This window comes from Choloepus didactylus, chromosome 12 (genome assembly GCF_015220235.1).
Source record: "Choloepus didactylus isolate mChoDid1 chromosome 12, mChoDid1.pri, whole genome shotgun sequence".
NCBI lineage: Eukaryota > Metazoa > Chordata > Mammalia > Pilosa > Megalonychidae > Choloepus > Choloepus didactylus.
The window spans coordinates 68,938,580-68,964,464 of record NC_051318.1 but is presented as its reverse complement, the minus strand read 5'-3'; the positions used below and the strand labels follow the sequence as shown (position 1 = coordinate 68,964,464).

The 25,885-nt window shown below is 35.9% G+C and overlaps 1 protein-coding gene across 2 annotated transcripts in view; it reads right to left on the bottom strand.

Annotated features, from left to right (window-relative positions):
* The window catches only part of KLHL1 (kelch like family member 1), a 449,643-nt gene extending 439,474 nt beyond the window's left edge, over nucleotides 1-10,169 (bottom strand). For both annotated transcript variants that reach the window (XM_037800143.1, XM_037800144.1), the window contains exon 1: nucleotides 9,682-10,169. In XM_037800143.1, coding sequence (XP_037656071.1) covers nucleotides 9,682-10,169 — 488 coding nt within the window. The remainder of the gene's footprint in view (nucleotides 1-9,681) is intronic.
* Between the last annotated feature and the right edge of the window lie 15,716 nt (nucleotides 10,170-25,885).

Genomic DNA, 25,885 nt, shown 5'->3' with positions numbered 1-25,885 from the left:
GTGGAATACAGTGTTCAATAGCTGTTTTAATCTTTGTATGCTATAGTTTGGGATCAATTTTAATTGATGGATTCTACTCCTTATTTTGGTTCATATTTTTAGATGTCTTTGCATGTCTGATAATCTTTGATTAGATGTCAGACATTGTATATTTTACTTTGCTTGTTGCCAGATATTTTTTATATGTGAATTACTCCTGAGATTTTTTCCAGGACACAGTTAAGGTACTTGGAAACAATTTGATCGTTTTGTGCGTTCTTTTCAAGATTTGTTAGTGGAAACCACAGCAGTGTATAATCTTAGGCTAGTTATTTCCCACTATTGAGGCAAATCCCTTCTAAGAAATTTATCCAGTCCCATGAGTCATAAGGTTTCCATTATAATTGGTAGGAACAGATACTATCCCCTTTAATCCTTTTAAAGTGTTCTTTCCATAGCCTTGGGCAATTTCCTCAAATAGGTGCTGATCATGGTTCTGTTGAATCCTGATCTGCTGAACACTCAAAGGATCCCTTCACAGATTTTCAAAGTTTTCTCTCTGTGCAACACTCTTTTCTGGCACTCTGTCCTATGGGCCCTAATTGCCTTGTTCTCCATGGACTTTCAGCTCCATTGCCTCAACTCAGGATGTCTGGTGAGTTCTTCCTGATCCCCTCTTTCTGTATCACTGCCTAAATTTCTCTCAAGGTGGTGAGCTGTGGCAATGATAGGGCTCAACTCATTTGTGTTCCGTATCTCCAGAAGAACTCTCCTCCAATGCTTGATGACTGGCAGGCATCTTAAAACAGATTGTTTCACATATTGCCTCATTATTTCTTAATTTTCTTTCTTTCTTAATTTTTTTTCTTCCTTACTTCCCTTCTTTCCTTCTTTTCTTTCTTCTTTGTTGTTGTTTCAGCTGAGATGGTAAATCCAGTTCTTGTTATTTTATGCCAGGTACAGCAGGAGTCCTAGTTCTTCTTTTATCCTGACTTTAATGAAATAATTAACATATTATTTAGCTGAAGATTTTTTTTCATCTTAACTCCTTGTGCCAGTTTGAATGTGTTATGTTCTCCCAAATGCCATTATCTTTGATGTAATCTTGTGTGGACAGACCTACCAGTGTTGATTAGATTGTAATTCTTTGAGTGTTTCCATGGAATGTGCCCCACCCAACTGTGGGTGATAACTCCGATGAGATAATTTCCATGAAGGTGTGGCCCCACCCATTCAGGGTGGGCCTTGATCAGTGGAGCCATATAAATGAGGTGATGGGCACAGGGAACTTAGTGCAGCTGTGAGTGATGTTTTGAAGAGGAGCTACAGCCAAGAGGGACACTTTGAAGAAAGCACAGGAGCTACAGATGAGAGACAGTTTGGAGATGGCCATTGAAAGCAGACTCATGCCCTGGAGAAGCTGAGAGACGACAGATATCCCAAGTGCAACTAAGAGTGACATTTTTGAGGAACTGCAGCCTAGAAAGTAATGTCCTGGGAGAAAGCCATTGTGAAACCAGAACCTTGGAGCAGACACCAACCATGTACCCTCCCAGCTAACAGAGTTTTCCGGACACCATTGGCCATCCTCCAGTGAAGGTACCCATTGCTGATGTGTTACCTTGGATATTTTATGGCCTTAAGACTGTAACTGTGTAACCAAATAAACCCCCTTTTATAAAAGCCAATCCATCTCTGGTATTTTGCATTCTGGCAGCATTAGCAAACTAGAACACTCCTTTTCCAAATTTTTATTTTCTAAGCAGATAATATGGGAACATTGATATTGCTAGTAACAGTTGCTTACCAAACCATACCACTGCAAACCAGAATCAGGAAATACTTACAATATAAAAAATGTCAGTTCATTTGATTAAAAAATTACAAAAATAAATGCTTAAAACTCATCAATGGATCAAAAAATGACAATGGTTTAGGTACTAATTTGTGCAAGCTTCAATGAAATCACATACTAATAAATCAAAGTCAAAGTGACTTAAAAAGTAGGATTCATATTTAAATTTTACTACAACTGATAAAATCTGCCCTAAATTTATTTTCAAACAAAATAGGGTTCAAAATTGAATCTCAGAGATAAAAGGCAGAATGATATTTACATTCATAAATTCAAAAATCATATTCCCTCCCAAAAGTTATTTTTAATTTTTTCCAAGATAATGAGCTGAAGAGATTTTCTAGACATTTGAGAATATTTAGAATCTACTTAAGAAACAGACAAACAAAACAGAACACATTTTTTTGTTTGTTTATAAAAGGAAGCATTGATATGTACCTACTGAAAAGCTATAAAATTGTTTAAGTATTCTATTTGCTTGTACTTAATACCCTGTCACTATTCTGATCACATGATTTAAGTTGTTCCAGCCTATTTTGGTCAAGATGGAAATGTTAATTCATGTGAACCAACGTCTGTCAACATCATTAAGTAAAAGGTGCTAGGTTGTTCTACCAGAACACAGTGTTACAATCATGTATTATACAGAACTGAATTGTAAATGTTCCTATGATAATCAGTTATGAAAACTGAGCTAAGACTCTCTGCAGAATGGGAAACACTGAATTTAGATTTCACATAAACTAATTCCATGCTTTACTATTATTAAAGACTCTCAGATCATTTTCAAAAGGCACCATCTTCACAACAGAATCTCCAATTCAAACGATCTGCCTCCTAGGTTTCTCTCAAAGCAAATTTTTCTTAATGTTTTACAATCACAGCACATCACTGTCTCTGGTAAAGTTCATCTTTCTTGAACTTTCACAAACATTTAGATAATTCTGTTTTCAGGTCCTGGTCAGAAAAACAGCAAAGGTACTTAGCATCAAACTTACTCTTTCAGTTTGCTAAAGCTGCCAGAATGCAATATACCAGAATGGGTTAGCTTTTAACAGTGGGGATTTATTAAGTTATGAGTTGACAATTCTAAGGTCTTGAAGACATCCAAATTAAGGGATCCACAAGAGGATAACTTCTTTGAAGAAAGGCTGCTAACATCCAGGGTTCCTTTGTCACATAGAAAGGCACATGGTGATATCCTCTGGTCCTTCTCTCCTGGGTTCTGGTTTCAATGGCTCTCTCAGTTTCTGTGGGTCCTTGCTTAGCATTTCTGGGGTGTTTCTCTCTCTAAGCTCTCTTCAAATGTCTCTGCCTTTTATTGTCTCATAAAGGACTCCAATAAAGGATTAACACCCACCTTCAATGGGCTAGATCACATCTCAACTAAAACAACCTAATCAACAGGTCCCACCCACAATGGGTCTTTACCCACAAGAATGGATTAAAAGAGCATAGCCTTTTCTGGGATATCTAACAGTTCCAAACAAGCACACATATTTAGTGCAACAATCTTTTGCACATCTTTGACTTAACAAGATCTTCAAAACCCTCTTTGATTCTGCTCACTTTTTCTGTATCCACATCAAATGTTTCCTTCATAGTTTTGACTAACATGACATCAAATGCAAAATGGTAAATTAATTATCATCTGGCCTAAATGAATATGTAACTTCTAGACAATTTTTCTTTTAAAAACTCCCACAAAATTACTTAAAGTTATTTTGGATGCTACAGTAAAACTCATAGAATGATGTATTGGTCCTTAAAATGTTGTACATTTTCATGGCTAGAAACTTGCTTTAATCCTAAATTATCTGTATATACCACAGTGGTCTGTAAATTCTAGAAAGAATTGGCCAAAACAATGAAATTTTCTAACATGTAGCTGTTAGAACTATATCATCTTCAAATAGAAAAAACAAACAAACAAAAACATTTCATCAATATAATGTCATATGTTAGCTAAATGCTGATTTTTTTGAATAGGAAGGCTTTTTAAATGTTTTCAAATACTTTGAAGAGGGTAATTAATAGTATAGTTTCTAAACTATTCATTTAAAAAGTGTAAATGGTAATCCAAATATGGTCCCTCAACTAGTGTTTTCCATTCTATAATTAAAAGTTGTAATTCCTATTTCATCCTGTACCTATCACATATTTACATCTTTCTCTCAGACAATTCTTGCATTCTCAAAACCTTCAAATCCAATACAGTGGCTCCGTTTCTTTTTCCTTTATGATCTTTTCATTTTCCTGAAGCAAACTTGCTCAGAAGAGAGGGAAACGGGAAATTGTGAGCTTCTTTTTCAGAACAATATGTAATATTGATAAATTAATCCTGAAATAAGTAAAATAAGCTTTCCCCACACAAGGTATCATCTTATGTTAGTTCAAGTTTAAACAACAGTAGACTATAAAACACCCAAGTCTAGGATAAATTAGCAAGAAGAAACATGAAATTGAGTAAAGTTCCACTGTTATACACTTTTTATTTCACTCTGAACTTATGAGGTGGGGGGAGCAAGATGAATATTATTTAATTTTAGTGTTCCATATAAGCATAGTTTGAGAAACACTTCACTGAAGAAATTGTCCCTCATCATTTTTAAAGTTGTTTTTCCCTTGACTAAAGCAGGGCTTCTTTTTCATTCGAAAGGAACATCTGGTTCAGGTCCCACCAACCTCCATGAGAGATTAAGCGTGTAAGCTCTCTTTCTCTGACATTCATCTGTTAACAGTCCTGATCTTCAGAAGCAGGTTTTTTTGTTTGTTTGTTTTTTTGTTTTTTTTTTAATAGTGAAGCTCTTTGGAGATCCAAATTAAATTCCTTTTCCCTATGTAGGTTATTCCTACAGACCTTAGGTCTACCATAAAGCAAAATGCACTGAATGAAACATAATTCAGGAAATAATAAGTCTTTCCTAAAGCTATCCCCCAAGTTGTCAAACAGAGAGGTATATGTGTGGGACCCAGGGCTCTGTGCTAAGAAGTCCTATTTGAACCTGTGCCAGTTGTTTTCCAGCAATCTCCAGCACTGTCATCTTAAGAAAACTATCTTCAACATAATTATGGAATATAATTTCCATCAAGGGGATAAGAGAACTTCTCCTTTGTAACCATAGCTGGAACTTCTTGTCCTTTGTTCTGTTTGTCTCTTCAAACAGAGGAAAGAGTTGGCATAGCATTCCATAATGTGGCATCTGGATCAGACAGCAAGGATTAAAAGTCCACTTCTATCACTTAAAAGCATCTGATCTTGGACAATTTAATAGCCCTCTCTAAACCTCAGTCTTCTCATCTATATAATCACTGTGCAAGGGGATACATAATTGTGCCAAGCTCATAGGACTGTTGTGATCAGTAACTTACACAATGTAAATATTCAACATGCTATTTGGCAAACAGAAAGTTCTTAAGCAATGCCACTCATTATTATGATGATAAGTATTTATTTATTCAATGATATTCACTGAATAACAACATGCATCAAGATAGGGATAAAATGATAAGCAAAACAGACACAGCCCTGTCCACTTGGCAATAGAGTTAGAAGCAAACAATGAAATCAACACAGAAGTTAATATAGGATTACATGCACTGATAAGATTTTGAAGAAAAAGTAGAGAGCATTTACTATAAGAACATAAAACAAGGGATTTGAGATAAGCCTGCAGAATCAAGAAATGATTCTCTGAGAAAAGTACAGAGCTTATATCCAAAACAACATCTCAATCATCAATAGCAATGAACTCAGTGAAGGGTGGGTTCAGGGCAGCTACACAAGAGGAAACAAATTTGTAAGGTTCAGAGGCAATAAGAAAGTATAGAGAAGGGCAATGAGCCTGGAAGGCAGAGGGGCAGAAGGAAGATGGTAAGTGAAGAGCCTAGATAGCAAAGTACAGTTCATTCAGGACCTAGTGGTCCGTGGTATAGATTGTTACCAGAGAGTAGTGGAAATCTTCTGAAAAATGCAGAGAGAATTGAATGCAGTAAATTTTAGAATTTGCATTGTCTTGAGTGTGGAGACTGTACCGCAGGAAGAAAAAGTAGTGAGGGGAGGTGATACAGTTGACAGTTGCAGAAATCCGGTTGAAAGACTAATGATAGCTTACATTAGGTGCAACCAATGGAGATGGAGAGAAGTAGGACAAAGATAGGGGATAATTTCTGGGTAAAAATGGCAGGGCTTGGTGGAATATTGAAAATGAGGGGAAAGAAGATGTTGGCAAATAGAATTCCAGATTTCTGGCTTTCACTGTCTAATATGTGGACAGCTATTCTCTGAGATAGCAAAGAAGGAAATTGTGCAAGATAGAAGGGAGATTATGAGCTTAATTTTGTACATATTTTATTTAAGTTGTCTCTATACTACCCCCCAAGTTGTCAAATAGAGAGGTGTATGTGTGGGACCAGGGCTCTGGAGGAGATCTAGGATTAAAGATGCAAATTTGGAAGTACAATTTATGGGTGGTAACTAAAACCATGGAATCTCATGATTGCACCCTAGAAGAACTTAGAAAACTAAAAAAGCAAGCAGTTAAAACTTGACAACTCTTCTCCCACTCACACCACCGCAAACTGCAAATATTGTTCTTTGGTATAGAAGTCTTAGTTACCTATATATGGAATTTTGCAAAAGGTAAACAGAACAAAAATAGATAGTGACCTGAATAGACAGGAAATTTTATATTTTCAAATAGGGAGTTGAAAAAATAAATTAGTTATAGCAAAGGTCAGCAGCTTATTAATGTAAAGGCTAGAATTCTTAATGATATTATGACCCATGTAGTAGAGTACTGAGATTTGTTAATGTATGGCTGGTAGAGTGGGATAAGACACCTGCTATGCTTGGTCAGTAAATTTGCTTATTACTCTTCTGCTACCTTTCTGTTTCAGTCCAAGGTAATTGGACCTTCCAGAGATGAAGGGCACCCTTCTCCAGAGGTGACTAGCTTCAGTTCTAACAACAGGTTAAATCAACTGAGCTACTTATACTTGTCTAAAACAATGTCCCTGACTAATGTGAGGTCAAGTGAAAAAGAAGGAATGAGCATCAGAAACGGGGCAAACCCCTGTTTTATATGTGAAGATGAATTTAGCATAGATGTCGGAACTGACAAAACAAAATGCTAAATGTCAAATATGACATCATAGTCTGGTGATATAATGATGACTCATGAAATCATAATTATCATGCAGGCTTTTTTTTTTTTCCATTGACTCTCTGATCATCATGATCACTATGTAGTTTTCTGAAGTGTTATGACTGAAAAAATAAAAGTAAATCCACATTACTGATTATTCTGCATAAAGTTCTTTAGTATAATAAAGTTTCCATTCCACATTTCACTTTGAAAATGTTGTCTCTTATTCCAAGTAATGAGCCTTATTCTTACCACACATTAAAATAATATATATATATAATATATATATAAAATAATATATATATTTATATTTATATTTATATTTATTTAATTTATATATTAATTTATATTTATATTTATAAAATAATATATATAAAATAATATATATATATAAAATAATATATATATATAAAATAATATATATATATAATAATAATATATATATATCGAAAATGATTGTGATTAATTGCCAAGCTTAGGGGTGTGATTTTCAGTCAATCATGAGCATGGAACAAATGCGCTTATGAAAGTTTTAGGAACACAAAAAAATCCATCAAATACTGTCTAAGTAACTAATTTGCCTCAGAAATTCAGAATTATCTTAGAGATTTAAGTGCTAATAAGAAATTTAAAATAAAACTGGATCTGATCTTCAATATTTTCCACCTGAAAGATCTCATAGGATACCCAGATCCCAAAAACAATGTTTTTGGTTGGTACTTCACTTATTTTCAGAATTCTTTTCACTTACAACTCTTTGTGAATAAAAACACTTAAGTAAATTTAAAAAAATGAGGAACTTGAAGTTTAACCTGAATGGTTTTCTTATCCCAAATTGTGTTATTAATTATAAATTTTATAAAAAATTCATATTCATTATAATTTCTTGTTAGTACTCCAATAGTATTTTCAAATTCTCCAACTTACATGAAAGTCCTCAGAAATTACCCATGCCAAATAAATTTCATTTACTTAAAAATGTGTTTGCTATAAAGCAAACAGCATTTTATAAAAATTTTATCAAATATTAATATTCTCAGAAGGTCAGCTCTTTCAAGCTGATTGGTTCTACAAATCTGATGAAAAAAGAAACCTGTTTCTGAACTGTCACAAAAAAATCAGTTTCAATAAAGTAGAAATTAGTAAACATTTTACCCAATTTGTTTTCTTTTAAATACATAAATTACTAAGTGCTGATGAATGATGTTCCCAAGTTAAAAAATAAAGCTATACATTTACTCAATTAAAGGTGGTAAAGTCCAACACATTTAATAAGAACAAAATCACTAAATTACAAATAACTTGTGAATTTATAAGTTTAATAACTCCATTGGATACCAAGTTATCACCATTTTGCTAAAACAGTTTGCATGCTGAGTAAAAGATGAATTTATATTTAGTTCATATATATATGGGTAAATAATTTGGCATATTTGAAAATTGAAGAATAAACTACTTCATTAAAATAATTTCTTACATTTTGTTAAATGTCTTAAAACTTACATATTGTATTATTTTCCAGGATTTTAAGATTCAAATTAAAATCTATATAATCAGTTGAAATATTTTAAGGAAAATTTTGTTGTGTCTCTAATATCACATATGTCAACATAAAGAGTACCTGTACATATTATATTATGGTTTATATACACTTTTGATACTTAGCTTTATAAAAGCTGATTCATCTAAAGTATTTTAAAAAGTTGCTTTTGTTTCCAATTTGTTAAGGAGAGGTAATTAAAATTTATTAACATGTTCATTATCATTTTACTATATTTCTCCTGTGTTTCTTCTTCAGTGTGTGTTCTGGTAGCATAAGAGTCTAAATGCAAATCTTTTCCTATTCCCACTATATACAAAAACTAGTAGTGGTAGAGTGCAGAATAATAATGAGTGAATTCTCCAGAAATATAAACATCAGAAGGAGATTTTCTGTATGCGAAGAATACTCAATAAGTCTTGAAAGTAGCAGAACCCTACACAAGGAGACACAATAGTAGGAATAAACTGGAATAAATGTTGACCTGCCTACCGACACGCAATCCCAATACTGAGCCAACAAAGCATGGCAGCTGAATGCAAAGGTGCTCAGCAACAGTTTAATTCTAAGACTTACTCTGAAAAAGACAAAAGTGAACACAAAGTAGAAGGACTGAAGGGAAATCGTGATAGAGAAAGATTACCCTGGCTTTAATGAGAACAGAAAGAGTGAGATCATACGTGTGTCCAGTGGCCACATTTTGCCACCTCCTTGCTCCTGGAGTATAGATTCCAGCCTGAAGGATCCTAGGTAGTGTGCTAAGTTGGTGGGCCAGTATGAGAGATGCATTTTGATGGTATTTAAAACAATTTCTTCTCACATCAGATAATGGCAAATGATATATTTTAATGGCAGAAGAATACTTTAATCTCAGACATGTGAGAACTCTGCCACCTGAAGATTACCATAAAGGGTTCACTTTGTAGTTACAACTGAATAGTTGCAAAAAGAAAAGTAATATGTATGAGCCGATAGAAATTAACAAGCAAACTTTTAGAAAACTTGGTAATAAAAACCACTTCGGTAATAAAAAATGGGGCTGGCCTCGCTTAACCAATACATTCAACCTGAAAAGTTTTAGGCTTAGGAACCTCAAGAGCAACCCGGGACACAAGCGGAAATTGGGAGCCTCTTGGATGTCCTATGGGAACTTACTGTACCTGTGTCCACATCCTTCACCTGTTGCCTGGCTCGAGTTGGCCGGCTCCACTTTGAGTTCTTGCAAGATCAGCCCTTTTTCGGGTGGTCCAGGTAAGTCCATGCGTGGCACCACCTCCTCCTCTAGGGTCTCCACATAGAACAGTGTCCTGGCCGGCTGCTGGAGGGCCTGCCCGGGCGCTCCTGGCTGCAGCCTCGTGGCCACCGGCAGCAGGGTGCCATTCAGCGGGTTGGAGGAAGAAGAGGAAGAGGATGGGGAGGACGAGGAAGAGGAAGACTTCTTCCAGAAAGTGCCCACACTGCTCCTCTCCTGGCTTTTGAGCAGGCGGCTCTGGCTGGGCCCCCAATGCTCGAAGCCGCCGCTGCCGTCCTGCTGCAGGCAACCGCCCCCCGCCGGACCGCCAGGGGATGGGGACGGGTGGCTGAAGAGTTTCCAGCGGAGTCGAAGGATGTGCTTCACATCGAAGTCTTTTCGCCCGGAGCCTGACATGCTTTATGTAAGGAAGGCTAAAGGACCGCAGCTCGCGCCAGCAGGTGGGGGTGGCCAGCGGCGCGCGGGCGCCAGGGAGGAAGCAGGAGGCGCCCTCTGCACTTCGAAGACAGAGGCGAGGCCAGGCGGGCTGCGCGCCCTGCCAGGCGACCACCCGAGAGCGGACGACAAAGCCGCGCGGCTCCACGGTGGTCAGGTCCGCAGGAGCCCACGGACCGGGAGCCGAGGCAGGAGCCGGGCGCCGAGGAGCGAGAAGCCGCGAACCCGGGCGGGAAGGCTTGAAGGGACGCGAAAGAGGGAGGGTCTGCGCTCTCGGAAGCTCAGGAGGCGGTGACAGCTGGATACACCTCACTGAGATGCACCTTTGGCAGAGCCTTAGCCGGGAAGGTGTCGGCGCTCCCGTCCTTGAAGCTCACAGTTCACCCGGGGAGCGCAGAGAGAGAGAGAGAGAGAACCTCAACTCGCGGTGAAGCGCGCCCCCAGCCTTCTTGGCGCACCTGAGCCCCTATCCCTAGCCTCTCCCGGGATGCCCTGCTAGCTTGCCGCGTATCTCTGAGAAAGTCCTGTGCCGCTTCCAGTGCGAGAAGGGGTGGTTTTATATAGTCAGTTTGTAAAAGCGAAAAATATATTCCAGAAAATATAGGGAGGAAAAAGGAAAAAGCCCGCCCGTGAAGCTGTCAACGTCCTCACAGTACAATTTTCTCTCTGCCTCAGCGCCTCCTCCTCCCCCGTTAAGTGACGCAGATGTGCACTGGGGCCTATACCGAGAGATGCAGGGAGGGAGCGAAGGCTTCAATCTTCTTTATGCAAGTGAGTCTGCTGCTCTTATTGTCTTCTTGCGTGGGTCCTGTCACCTTCTTCCATCCTCCTTCCTCACTATAGCACTGTGTAGCAATAACAGTAAAGCAATCAGGCATTATGCTTCAGATCAGTAAACACCAAACATGAATCATGGCAGCGCAAACTTAATAGAGTGCCACCAGTTTGCAGGTTGCAGGTTAATGACTTGAATTATTTAATAAACAGCATCCTTTACCCTTTAGCCTTAGTTTCTCTGTAGTGAGAGACGGAAGAAACAGGGATACTGGCGTCAAAGTGCGGTGACACCAGCCTGACACTTACATGGTGATTCTGCCATTAATGCACTCAGGCAGCGCTTCACCCTGGGGGCCAGAGGCTTACGGTAGAAATTTGAAGATGAGCATCTGAGCACAGGGGGCAGGATTTGCAAAATCAGTGCATTTGATGTGTTGCCTACGAATGAAAGCTGTTCTCAGTGTAAACCAAGAACTGAAATAAAATGATAAAAAAGAATTTCAAGGCATCACTTTGTAGCACATAAATCATGACATAAATACATGGGAGAGTTTAGGCAATAAACATGTATATCCAAAATCTCCTATTCTGCAAATAGGTTTTTGGGGAAGGGAAGATGTGTTTTCCCTTATACCTATATTTAACATTATGGAGATTGTGATCCCTTGCTAGATATGAATACTTGGGCTTTTTATTTTTCCCCCATCTTTTCTTTAATGAGTTATTAAAATGTAACCCAGTAACCTTTCATGAAGGCAAGGGGTTCAGGGAAACAATGGGTTGCCTAACTCAACCAGGAATATGGTTGTTGTCCATTCATGAAATTCAAAGTTTCAGCAGCCCCCAATGGGGCACAGGAATCAAACATTAAAGCACACTTATATTTCTCTTCTGCTACCCCAGTGCTGAGCAGTAAACTTAAACAGAAAAACCAAATCTAAATGTGAAGTCCTTCCTAGACTAAGTTGGACATTTTAATAAAACAGGAAATTAAGCACACAAAAGCCCTACTTTCAGAGGACAAAAAAATCACTATTGTGCGTTTTAAATATTGATTTATGCCACATCAACTGGATTGCAGTCCCCTGTGCCTTGATTTTCCTCTCAGTATTCAGTGTTAAAAAAATAAAAAGCAAGAAATGTTTTAAAGCAAACAATGGTGACAGATCATTTTTACCCAAGAACTGAATCAAGTAAGTATTTCCCTTAGGGAAGAAATCAGTGTATGAAATTATACATCACAAACAGGACAGAGAAAACTTTCAGAGGTGGTGTGAAAATTGGAAGTGCATAAAATTAATTGATTTGTACAGTAAGTGGTGCTTCATGGATTTTCTAACTTAATATAATTTTAATTTATTAAAAATATCAAAGTACATACATTATAAGAATCTATTATACCTGCAATATCTTCATTCATTAATATAGATCACTGTTTGAAATGCAAGATAAAATTCATTTTTGTTGTAATTCTGAAATTTTATTTAACATTTATCTCTTACCCTGCAATGCAAATAATACTACTTTACAATTTAAAAATTACCTGTTTAAAGATCAGTATTTTATATGACCCAGAAGAGATCTAAGATTGAGGTTTGGTATAAAAGAAAAGGAACCAAAAATATTAAGATGCATTTAGCAGCTAATAAGTAATATGTATTTGTTAGGCTTATAGTAGTATTTAGTTTAAGATATTGTTGCAATCTGTTATTTAAATGTAGCTACCTTATATATTTATCAAACTACATAAAATGTGTAAGTAGAAAATAATCACTTTTGCTGAGGAAGATATTTAAATATAATTCATTCAAATAATCAGATGAAAAGATTTATTGTTTAGAAAATAAAGTATGCTTGAAATTATATTAACTGAAGTGAAATGTCAATTGAAAAAAATACAATTATATTTCTCTTGACTTTATTGTCACCATACTATTGTTGAGAAAGGAGAAGAGAAGGAAGAAAGGAAGAAAGGAAGGAAAAGGAAGGGGAGGAGGGAGAAAAGGAGGAAAAGAAGGAAGGAAGGGAAGGAGGGAGGGAGGAAGAAAGGAAATGAAAGAAAAATTATTTGGATATTAGACTTACCTTTACATATTAGATATAATCCTTGTAAAAAAAAGTCTTGTGAAATGTTTCACATTATTCATTTGTTTTATCCACCACACATAAAGTATATTTTGTTATATATTAATTCCACTTCTGTTAATATTATGCATGAAATTAATTGAGCACTTATGAATGGGGCCTGATGCCAAACAGTAGTTAAATAATGAAAAAACTAGTTTTCCTGCCATCAAAAACTGAACCTAGTGGAAGAGCTAACAAAGGATAATTGTTTAACCAGTCATAATTTAAATTAATTAAATTGAGTTTTAAGATATCCAAGTTCACAGGGATGAGAACATTGACATAATAAAGGTCACTTTTAAGAATCCTAATGATCACTTTACACTTTCTTTAAAGACAAACCAATCCAATTATTCTAACCTTATTGTTTAACTAAATTGAATTGTCATTTTGGTCACTCACAACCTTCCAAATGAATGTCCATTTGTTTGACACCCACAAATATCAAGTTCCCAGGCACAATCTTTGCAAGAAAGGCTAATCAGGGGAGTGAAAATCTGTAGAATGCTTTAACATTTACTATCATGCATAAAGCTCTTCACATAATCATTTGATGCAACCTGGGTTTAAACGTACCACAGCGAAAGTTCCTATAGCTCAAATATTTAAGCAATAAATAAAATTAGATTTGTCAGCAAGCATTTTCTTTCCTCAAAATTTCTTTCAATAGTCGTTTTCTAAACAGACTCTATTGGATGTGTGGTTATTTAGGAAAAGCATCTTCTGATTCTTGTAACTCTTCCTGATGGCTCTTCCACAAGATCTAGTAATTTCCCTTCTACATAGTAATGCTCAACAAAAATACTTGAATAATTAATTAGGCTATAATGTGAAATTTCATGCCTTAGGATGGCTCTTGCGTTCATGAAAACATGAAACAAATGCATGTCATTCTGGACATGGAAATTAAATGGAGATAGCTTTTAGTGGTGATTGGGAACTATGTGCTTCAGAAAAACACATTCTTAAACTTAATCCATTCCTATGGAAGTGGACCCATTGTATATAAGATCTCTTCAAGAGATCACTTCAGATAAAAGGTGGCCCAGGATGGGTCTTAATCCTATTTCCTAAAGGCCTTACCAGGAAAGTCACAGAAAGAAAAAAGCCACAGATGCAGCAGCCAGAAGGTCAAGGGAATCTGGAAGAGAATGGAGAGGCCAGGACAAGCCGCCATGTGCATTGTCATGTGGTAGAGGACCCCAGGACCAAGGATCATAGGCAGCCAGTCCCAGAATGCCAGTCATTGGGAAGAAAGCATCACCTTGACGATGCCTTGATTTGGACTTCTGGCCTCAAAAACATGAGCCAATAATTTCCATTGTTTAAGGCAACCCATTGCATGCTATTTGCTTTAGCAATGAAGAAACTGAAACATTTTGTAGTGGTATTTTCTTCCTTAAAAGGATTGAAGCATAGTACCATAGAGAACCAATGCTAAGTTATCCCATTTATAATATCATGAGCTCCTATCTCTTAAAAAAAAAAAAACAACCTGTCCAGGGTTTATTAATCTTCATTACAGGATAAGTATAGTTTAGTTAAGTAGCAATTAAGTGACTGTTTAATAAACATTTGCAGGTGTTAATTGATCCTCAGGGGCCATTTTAAATCCTCTCTACCTCTGGTTTATCTGACCTTTTGCTTTGGCTCTGGCAATAAATGTGTATACTTGAGAAATTCTCATATGTAAATTACTGGGTTAATTGCATGAATGTGTGAATCCAAAATGACATTCAAGGAATACATTCATATTAATGGTGATCTGGGTTTTATTGATTTTTTTTTTTTTTATTTCCCAAATTTGTGTGTAGAATATTGAGGGTAGTTTGTAAAATTTCATTGTTTTGATGTGTTTACTGGGTCCTGTTGTGTTAATCACACTGGTTAATGAGGGACATATGGTATGATTAAGGGAACGCCACCCTTTTATGAAAATATTTCTAGAGTAAAAACACACACATATATAAATATATAATTATTTTTTCAAGAATATTTTATATTGTAGAAAACACTTGGGGTTATCATAGTTCTCATTTTGTATAATATCTGACTCCTTTAAAGAGAAAATTGCTTTAGTTCTTTATATTTTTGCTGTGAAGTAGTGTGTGTCCCCTGAAACTTTAACCATTATCAACATAAGACACAACATTAAAGTGTTTATAATGCAGATTTGAAAATTATAAATAAAAAGTTTGTGATATCTAAATAAACACGGTTAAATTAACAGAAATTTAATATTAACTTCAACTTGGTAACAAGTATTTTTTTCTTGTTGAGGAGACCTGAAAAATGCCTTTTTATTTTAAGTCAATCCTGAGTGAATTTTTGGGTGAAATTTTACTTTCTTGTGTCTCATTTGGAAAACAAAGTGGGGTTTTGAAAATTATAATAGGTTTTCCCATGTAATATTTCTACACTTCTCTTTCCATCTTGAGACACATCTAACAAAGCTTTATATTTGTGTTTGTCTGCATTGCTACATGATTTTAAAAAATCTAGGGCAGAAAAAAGCATGGCTTAAAAGCTAAGGTCCTGTTGGCTTTAATGCAATTCTGATAGAGAACATGACGTAAAATACAAATAGTTTTTCAGTGTTCCTTTTGCATAAGTTCATGTGCAAGTCATATGTAAACTTACAGCAGCTAAGAACATTTTCAATAGATTCTGTTTTAGAATTAATACTGTGATTTTTATTTCAAGAAAAGCATGTATTTAAAGTACTTTGAAGGCATTATTCTCAGAAATCATATTCTTTCTGAACATTTCAAAGTAAACTGGTTTGTAATTTCTAATTTGAATATCACAACCCAAAGCACCTAATGTACTTTTCTGACTCTGACTAACCAGTCAAAATTGCCATTGGCCCCTTGTCCAAAAGGACGTTATTATTTTTCAGCTCTGTGGGAAGCAAACCAACTAACCCCTGCCCTTGAGCCTGTCTCCTGCTAAGATGATGACCTCTCCCTTCCTCTGCTACTAGAGTTGTCAGCTTTCATGAGAGATGGAAATTCTCACTTGCTTTACAGCATGAAAAATATGACATGCATTGTGTACAAGCATACTATGAAATCAGGAAAATATTGGGACAGATATATCTGAAAATCATGACCCAATGTATAATTCCTGAATTGTAGTCTACCATAAATTCTAGTATATAGGTCTAGAACAAAATTATAAATGAAGATGACTGGGGCAAAACAAATGGTGAATTTGCAGCATATACTCTAAATCTCTTCATGCTCCGTAGATTCTCAGATTAAATATAGAATGTTTTTTCAACAGTTAGTTAGAGGTAGATTTTTAAATATCATCATTAATTTTTTTCTTAAATAATATTCCAAGGGAGCTTATAATCAAACGACCATTTCATGACATCTACTAAGTGCCAAGCAACTATTTTATTTAATTCTCATAAAAATCGTCATAGGTAGACAATATAAAACACAATGTAAGAAGAACAAATGTAAAATTTCATTTTCCTAAGAAATGTTTCTTTTATTATTTATATTAGACACTACTTCGTAACTATATTTTTCCTCCTCTCATGTACAGAAGTAAATTTAAAAATCAAAACACTCTTTTTTGTGTAATCTTGCAAGAATACGTTCATGAATTATGTGATTCATATTTCCAAGGCTGTTAATTATCTATGAATTTGCTGTGCTGAAATAGAAGAGACACTTCTACTAGAATTCTCAGTATTGAACTTTATAATACTAGTATACATATACACACATACATATATTTTATGACTTGAAAAAAATATTTCCTAATACACACACACATATATATTTTATGACGTGAAATAAAATATTTCCTGTTTTGGGCAATAATATGTGGAAAAAGTAGAGAAAATTGTCTTACTAGGATAAGATAGTCCTGGAGGACAAAGTATGTCCAATTTAACTTTTGATTTGCAGAGCCTATCATAGCATGGAAACTCAAATCTTTTTTTAATTCATAATAATGCCCACTTTTAGAGGAAATAGCACTTTATAACAAAAGAGAAGCAGAAAAACTAATATTTTTAAAAAGTACAATAAAATTTGTATCTAATAGAACAAATAAACTTATAAACTCAATAGTTTCTGGAATATTTTGGTACTCTCATTTATATTCCTAAATGATACTAAAACACTCAAGAAATGTGTCATATATTCTGCATGTTCAGTTTAAGAAAGAGGCAACGGAATGTGCAACATATTTAAGAATGGTTTTCAGTGTAATTGTATACATTTATTTAAAAAGTCTTCACAGGTAAATTCATACACTTTAATTACATTAAATTTCATCCATCCATCCTTTCATTTATTTAAATACACTTTTTAATGGCATTTACTGTGTGCCAAATCCAGTTCAAAGTGATGGGGATGTGGCAATAAAATAAAATAAATAAAATAAAATAAAATAAAATCACCAAAATCTGTGCTCGTAGTGAGCTTACATTCTTTAGATAAGGGATAATGTAATGGTTTGTATCTATTATGTCCCCCAGGAAAAGCCATGTTCTTTGATGCAATCTTGCAGGAGCAGATGTATTAGAGTTGATTAAGTTGGAACCTTTGGATTAGGTTGTTTCCATGGAGATGTGACCCACCCAACTGTAGGTGGTAATTCTGATTAGATAATTTCCATGGAGATGTGGCCATGCCCATTCAGCGTGTACCTTAATTAACTTACTAGAGCCCTATATAAGAGCTCAGACAGAAGGAACTTGCTGCTGCAACTAACAGAGACAGAAGATGGCCATTGAAAGCAGAGTTTTACTGATGCTTTGGAGGTGCTAGCCTAGAGTTTGCCCTGAGAAGCTGACACAGAGATATTTTGGAGAATGCTGTTGTGAAATGCAACCTGGGAGCAAGTAGACACCAGCCACGTGTCTTCAGCTTACAGAGGTTTTCCGAATGCCAGTGGCCTTTCTCCAGTGAACGTACCCTATTGTTGATGCCTTATCTTGGGCACTGTATGGCCTTAAGACTGTAACTGTGTAACCAAACAAATCCCTTTTGTAAAAGTCAATCCATTTCTGGTATTTTTCATTCTGGCAGCATTAGCAAACCAAAACAGATAGAAACTAAAATTTAATAAGTATCAAATAATAATAAATACAATGGAAACAAAAATCAGAGAAGAATGACAGGATTTTGAAGGGGGGTGTTGAAATTAAAGTTGTCTGAATGACCAAGCCTCATTTTTCAGGTCACAAGTCAGCAGTGTCCTGAAGTAAGTGAAAGCATGTTGCTGACAGTGTATCCAGACAAAAGAAATAGAAAAGCAAGAGTTCTAAGACATGATAAATGTTGGCGTATTTAAGGTGCCAGTGGGGCTGGATCAGGGTAAGCAAGGGAGAGAGGAGATGGAGTTGAGCTCAGGGAAGCAGAAAGCACCAGATGCTTTAAAGGATTTTATAAAGGCAAATGCAGGGACTTTAGTTTTTAATTCTGAATGAGATGGGAAGCTGTGTGTGCCAGTTTGAATGTTTTATGTCCCCCCAAAAGCCATTATCTTTGATGTAATCTTGTGTGGGCAGACATATCAGTGTTGATTAGATTGCAATTCTTTGTTTCTGCGGAGATGTGATCCACCCAACTGTGGGTGATGACTCTGATTGGATAATTTCCATGGAGGTGTTACCTCACCCATCCTGGGTGGGTCTAAATTAAATCACTGGAGCCATATAAATGAGCTGACAAACAGAAGGAACTCAGTGCAGCAGTGGGTGATATTTTGAAGAGAAGCTACAGCCAGGAGGGACACTTTGAAGAATGCACATGAGCTGAGAGAGGAGCTGCAGATGAGAGGCAGTTGAAGACGGCCTTTGAAAGCAGACTTTTGTTCCGAGAAGCTAAGAGAGGACAAACACCCCAAGAACAACCGAGAGTGACATTTTAGAGAGAAGCCTAGAGAGGAACGTCATTGGAGAAAGCCATTTTGAAACCAGAACTTTGGAGCAGACACCAGCCACATGCCTTCCCAGCTAACAGAGGTTTTCCGTACACCATTGGCCATCCTCCAGGGAAGGTACCCGATTGTTGATGCCTTACTTTGGACACTTTATGGCCTTAAGACTGTAACTGTGTAACCAAATAAACCCCCTTTTATAAAAGCCAATCAATTTCTGGTGTTTTGCATTCTGGCAGCTTTAGCAAACTAGAACAGAAGCCATTGGAGGATTTGGAGAATAATAATGACTTGCATTTTCTAAGATCACTCTGGCATCTGTGTTAGAATAAAGAGAGCAAAGCAGGATAGGGAAAAGAAAACCAAGGAAAGAAAATGGAAACCAATAAGGAGGTTTCTGCAATAAATCAGATAAGAGATTATATAAACTGGACCAGGAGGTATTAATATGCACAAACACATGGAGTTGTGGCAAAGTTCTGATTCCTAGGGAACATAGGAGTTCCTCAAACTCACAGTCTTTTACTGCTCTTTTAGATAGGTAACTATGTTTTAAAAAATTTAAGTCTTATCCATCTTTTGTTGCTCAAATATTACTTATTTCTCTTTTTTTCTGACCTTGTTCATTGATGTATGATGCTTACATAATTGAAACTATGCTTTGGGATTAATGGATTATTCCTACTAGATAAAATAATTTATATTTCATCATGATTTATTAAAGAACTATGCCTGTTTTCAGGGTTTCTCAAATTTCATCAGAAGGATACCTACAGGTCCTTATCACTCTTGAAGGATTGCTGGAAAATTTAAGGGCAAAAAAAAGCAGTAATGGACTGGGCTGTGGATTGCACACTTCAGTGTAAACAACAGTACCCTCACTTTTATCCATTTAATAACCAAAGCCTGCATAAGCTTGTATTTCTGAAGAACTTCCATTGTTAAAAACATTTTTGAAAACAACTTCACAATCTAAGAGTGAATTTAATTGTGAAAATTTGAAGCCTGGTGGCAAGATGGCAGATGGGTTATTTCTCAAGGAATGGATTTTCTTTCCCTTGTTCTTGGAATCCCCTTTACCACATACGTTTCCTAATGTTTATTTTCACGTGTTTATGCAATGATAAAGTTTGACCATGGGGACAGTAAAAATACATGTAGAATTTTGCATCATATCCTTTTGAAAGATGATGGCTGAAGAGTATGTGATTTGGATTCTGAAGGTAAAGGATAAATTAAAGAAAATGCTGACTTCATCACTATGTATATATATTTCATTCATTCTACAATGTTTGTTAAACACTAACTAAATGCCAAGCACACTGCCAGGTCATGAGTATACAAATATTAATGCATATGGGCCAACAGACTTGTGAATAAATAATTCTAAGACATTAAGTTAAGTATTATAAATCAACCATGTGCAGTATGCCATAGGAGCCCAAAGAAATAGTGTGATTATTCAGAAAAAAACAACATGTAACTAGAAATGTATTGCTGTTTTATAAAATATGATTTACATAATAATCTCTCAATCACAACACTTGCTGCAAATTATTATATGCATTATTCCTTCTTGTTGCCCTTTGACTGCGTGGCAGCATTGCAGAGTGGAAAAGTCACTGGCTTTGAAATCAAACCGTGAGCCAAATCCTTCTCTGTTATTTACTAGCTGGGTGACATTGGTAATGTACTAAACTTCTTTGAGCCTTACCTTTATCATGCACATAATGGAAATTAATGACATCTAACTCATTAGATTTTTATGTGGATTAAATATAAATAAAACCTCCTAGGCAACTAGCACTTCGTTGGTGCTTAATTAATGGTAGATATTTATTTTTATTTCAAAAATCCGTTGTATATTTAATTAGCCCTCCTCTTGGTATAGAAATAACTCTGGAAATAAAACTTTCAATATCTGGTCTCGCAGCTTTCACTAGCATTTGGTAAAGAATACAAATTACTATACACTTGAGTATTCACAATATATGATTTGTGATTAATCAAAGTGTAACTTTTCTGATGAGTGAGGAATTTTTCAAGTGAATTAAAAAATTGAAAATCAATCCTTTGCATAATTTTATTTTAGGAATAGCCACCATTCATAGATAATCTGTACATAAATTATATTCTAAAGTCATTTTAGGTAGGAAAAATGTATTATAAATACTTGCTTCTCTTGATAAATGCTTAAGTTAATTTTATTCTCTCCTGTGAGTGGGAAGGATAATGAGAAGGCAATGAATAAATAAAGTTAGAGATTACAAAAAAAAAAAAAAAAAATCTTGGCATTGAACCATGAGTGTTTCTGTTTACTAAAGCTGCCAGAATGAAGTATACCAGAAATGCATTGGCTTTTTCAATGGGATTTTATTAGGTTACAAATTTTCAGTTCTAAGGCCATGAAAATGTCCAAATTAAGGCATCAAGAAGAACCTACCTTCTCAGAGGAAAGACTGCTGGCATCCAGGGTTTGTCTGTCACATGGGAAGGCACATGGCGGTGTCTGCTGGTCCTTCTCTCCTGGGCCCTGGGTTCATAATGGCTCTCTCAGTTTCTGTGGGTCCTTCTTGCTTCTCCTGGGGTGTTTGCTTTCTAAGCTCTCTCTCTCTCCATGAGCTGTCTTAAAGGATTCCAGTAAAGGATTAAGACCCCTCCTGAATCGGCTGGGTCACATCTCCATGGAAACAACCTAATCAAAATGTCCCTTCCACAATAGGTCCACCCCCATAAAATTGGATTCAAAGAATGTGGCTTTTCTGGGGTGCATAACAGCTCCAAACCAACACGGTGAGGAATTTAAGAGAAGTGATAGTGCACTTAGTAATTCCCTAATAGTACAAGTAAACAATTATTTTTTTCTGAGTAAACTAAAGGCTCTTTTGCCAGTTACGGCATTTGTCCATTAACATTTATTGAACTGGATACATGTAATTTATGAATATTAACTGTTGTATATGGTGCATTATAAAATCATAATTGTGTTTTTTTGGTAACAATAAATTAGTTAAATGAAAGATGTGTGCTAGTCAAAATGCTGGTTTTTTTATAAAAAGTTTAGTTGTATTACATGGAAAACAAAAGCTTAATGTGTTTTAATGTGTTAAATTTCAAACAAGTGAATACTCCTTACCAACGTTATTTATATGAATATAATAGACTACTAATAGAATTTACATCATAGGATAAACTTAAAGTTTCCTCTGACTTTCAAGATTCCTGCCTGAGTAATCTAAGATTGGTGCTTAAATTCAACAGAACAGATTAACCTGAAGATTCATTATTTCTGATCTACTGCTAAAATCTATGCATTGCAAACACAGTTTATGGATTTCTGACATTCACAAAAATGCCCAGCCAGGCAGAGCTAATTGAAACCATTGAATATTTCAATAAATCAATAAATTAGTGTTGAGAGTTGGTTGTGTGCTCAGACCTATGCAGTGAAGAGTATAGGGACATATTGTGGTAGACGACACTGGAAAAAAAAGAGAAAGATTTAAAATTGTGACTAACCTACAAAATAAGATGTTTAAAACTTCTCAAATTCTTATAATGTACCTACAGCTTTTTCAGCTATCTTGCACAACTTATTTCACATGCCCATTTCCCAAATTTGCAAAAATGAAACTTAGAGAACCTATTAGCCATCACACAATTCTCCAGACTTATAGTCAGCCATGCATTAATCTCTTTCTTTTGTAAACTGGAGAGAATTATATAGGTTAGAGAGTTGTGAAATTTCAATCTTCATATATGTAATATAATAACACCCAAAGTTGATTACTTCCTCTATATAAGATTGTGTTTACTGATTCATTTCAGATCCTCCTTCTCTTTTTTTTCCTTCTCTTTGCTATGGGTCTACATCTCTAGTAAACCCATAGAATAAAGCTGTCATTGAAGTGTAAACTGATTGTTTCCAATTTGACTGATAGTGTATTTGTGTATACATATGTGTGTTTATCTATAGACACATATACACATTTACATGTTCATGAAGTTTGAAAGTAATGCAAATCATAGAGGACAATATAATCAAGGTTATTGAAGTCAAAACACATATTTTGACAGTATTTTCTTGATGGCAAAGAGTAGATACGTTTATGTGCAAATAATTATATTAGTCAGCATTGTCCAGAGAAATAGAACTAACAGGATATATAGGCTCTGGCTCACATGACTGTGGACTGGCAAGTCTGAATTGCTTAGGGCAGGCTACAAGCTGGAAACTCTGATGAAGGGGAAGTTGTAATCCCTGGGAGAAGCTGGTTGGCTGAAAATGAGGGAGAAGTTCTTTTGTCTGACTTCTGAAATCCTCAGCTCAGTCTTTAAGACCTCCAACAGGTTGGATGAAGAAACTCCATTCATTACTGATGGCAATCTCCTTTGTTGATTGTAGATGCAATCAGCCATAGATGCAATCAACTGACTACATATGCTCATCCAGCTGTGAAATACTCTCACAGGAACAATCAGGCCAGTGTTTGCTTGGCCAAACAACTAGACACCTTAACCTGGCCAAGTTGACATGAAATTAACCACCACAATAACATTTGGTACACGATTTAAAAGTAGTTTCAATACTTTAAATGAAGTCAATTTATAGACATCAATGAATTACACAGTTGTGGAGTTTTAAAAAAGTCATTATTTCATTATTATTATTGAGACAATGGCAATATTTAGGGTGTCATTTATACATGCAACCCCACTGTCAATAAGACGGTCCAACAGAAGTCAAGGAGGAAAAATTAAGATGTGAGAGATCACCAGTTTTGCTGTCAGAAAGGTTCAGTAGAATTACAAGAGGGAGAAAAACATGAATTTATCAATAAGGAGAGAACTGATGGCCTACAAGAGAATTATCACTTTACATGATCTGCCATTTAGACTTAGACTATCCAAATTGATTTTGCTAAATTTTAAATAATAATATTGACTGCTTGGTAAAGGTGATTAATAAATATTTGACTTAGTGTCATAAAATTGTTGGAATATATTCAATAATGGAACAATGATCATTGATCATTACTATGAACCCATTGTAAGGGGAGCATCCCACTGCCCACACAGAACTTACACTTTGTGGAGAAAAGCTACAAACAGCTAAATAAAACATTTTAAAACTACAAATTTTGGATAGTATTATGAAGTGAACAATTTGTTGAGATAGCAAATGCATTGTGGGGCAGTTCTCTACTTTGAATAAGAATCCTTAGAGTACCTGAAAAGTTGGCATTAGTTATAGTCTGAAGGATAGAAGAGACAGATAAAAATATATGAAGAGATAGAGAAAAGAGAGATGAGATGCAATGAATAGAAAGAGAAAGCTAACATAAAAGGAGGAGGAAGAGCAAGGCAGAAGGAGGGATTGGCTACTGAAAGCCTCCTAGGCAGTAAAGGACATGAGACATTGGAGGCAAATGAAGATACAAAGGCCACACTATTCATGACCATGTGGGGAAAAGAGGGCAAGAGAAGGTATAAGAGTTGTTAACTGGTAATATAGAGTTTTTATTTTAATTCTGCCTACCATGGAAAATTAGGGAAGGTTTTATGCACAGAGATATCACATAAATTAACTTTCTTATTTTTAGATCACCTGGATTGGATTGGAGAAATGCAAGGGTCAAAAGAAATACATCATTTAGGACTATTTTCTTCTCTAAGAAAGAGACTCAGTAACGTTGCCATGGCTCATTCAATAATAAGGTTAGGAAATAAGAAGCTTGACAATACTAACGTTTCTTTTCATACAGAGGTATTTTAGTTTACTGTAGGAATTAGGATTTATTTCATAAATAGATGAAAATTATAGCATAAGATTTTTATTGATAGCACACGTTAACAAAAGTTAAGTGTTTTGTTATAAATTTAGATGACTCAAGAGGAAAAATAGCATTCTGTAGAAGTGCTATTAAGGCTTAGACTTTAGGGATGATAAGAAGTAAACCATGAGGAAAGCAAGAAGAGCTTTGAAGTTAGAGAAAATTTGATGTGCAAATACCCTGGGTCGGGAAAAACTTGACATAATGAGTGTCCTAGTTTGCTAATGCTGCAGAATGCAAAACACCAGAGATGGATAGGCTTTTATAAAACGGGGGTTTATTTCACTACACAGTTACAGTCTTAAGGCCACAAAGCGTCCAAGGTAACACATCAGCAATTGGGTACCCTCACCGGAGGATGGCCAATGGCCTCCGGAAAACCTCTGTTAGCTAGGAAGGCAGCTGGCATCTGCTCCAAAGCTCCGGCCTCAAAACGGCTTTCTCCCAGGACGTTCCTCTCTAGCAAGCTTGCTTCTCTTCAAAACATCACTCCCAACTGCACTCTCTTTTCTCTCTTTGAGTCAGCTCATTTATATAGCTCCACCAATCAAGGCCCACCCCGAACGGGTGGGGCCATGCCTCCATGGGAACATCTCATCAAAATTATCTCCCACAGCTGGGTGGGGCACACTCCAAGCAAATCTAACCAACACCAAAACTTCTGCCCCACACAAGACTACAAAGATAATGGCATTTGGGGGACACAGTACACTCAAACCGGCACATTCCACCCCCTGGAACCCAAAATGACATTATCTTTCCAAATACAAAATATATTCATTCCATCACAATATCACAAAAACTTAAATCATTTCAGTAACAAAAGTTAAGTACAAAATCCCATCAAAATCAATTATAGGCATGGTCAGTCCTAAGGCATACTTTTCCTTTACCTTTGGATCTGTGGACTTAGAACAAGTTATATGCTTCCAATATACAAAGGAGGGACATTCATAGGGTAAACATTCCCATTGCCATAAGGAGAAAGAGTAAGGAAAACAGGGTTAACAGGACCAAAACAGTTCCTAAAACCTG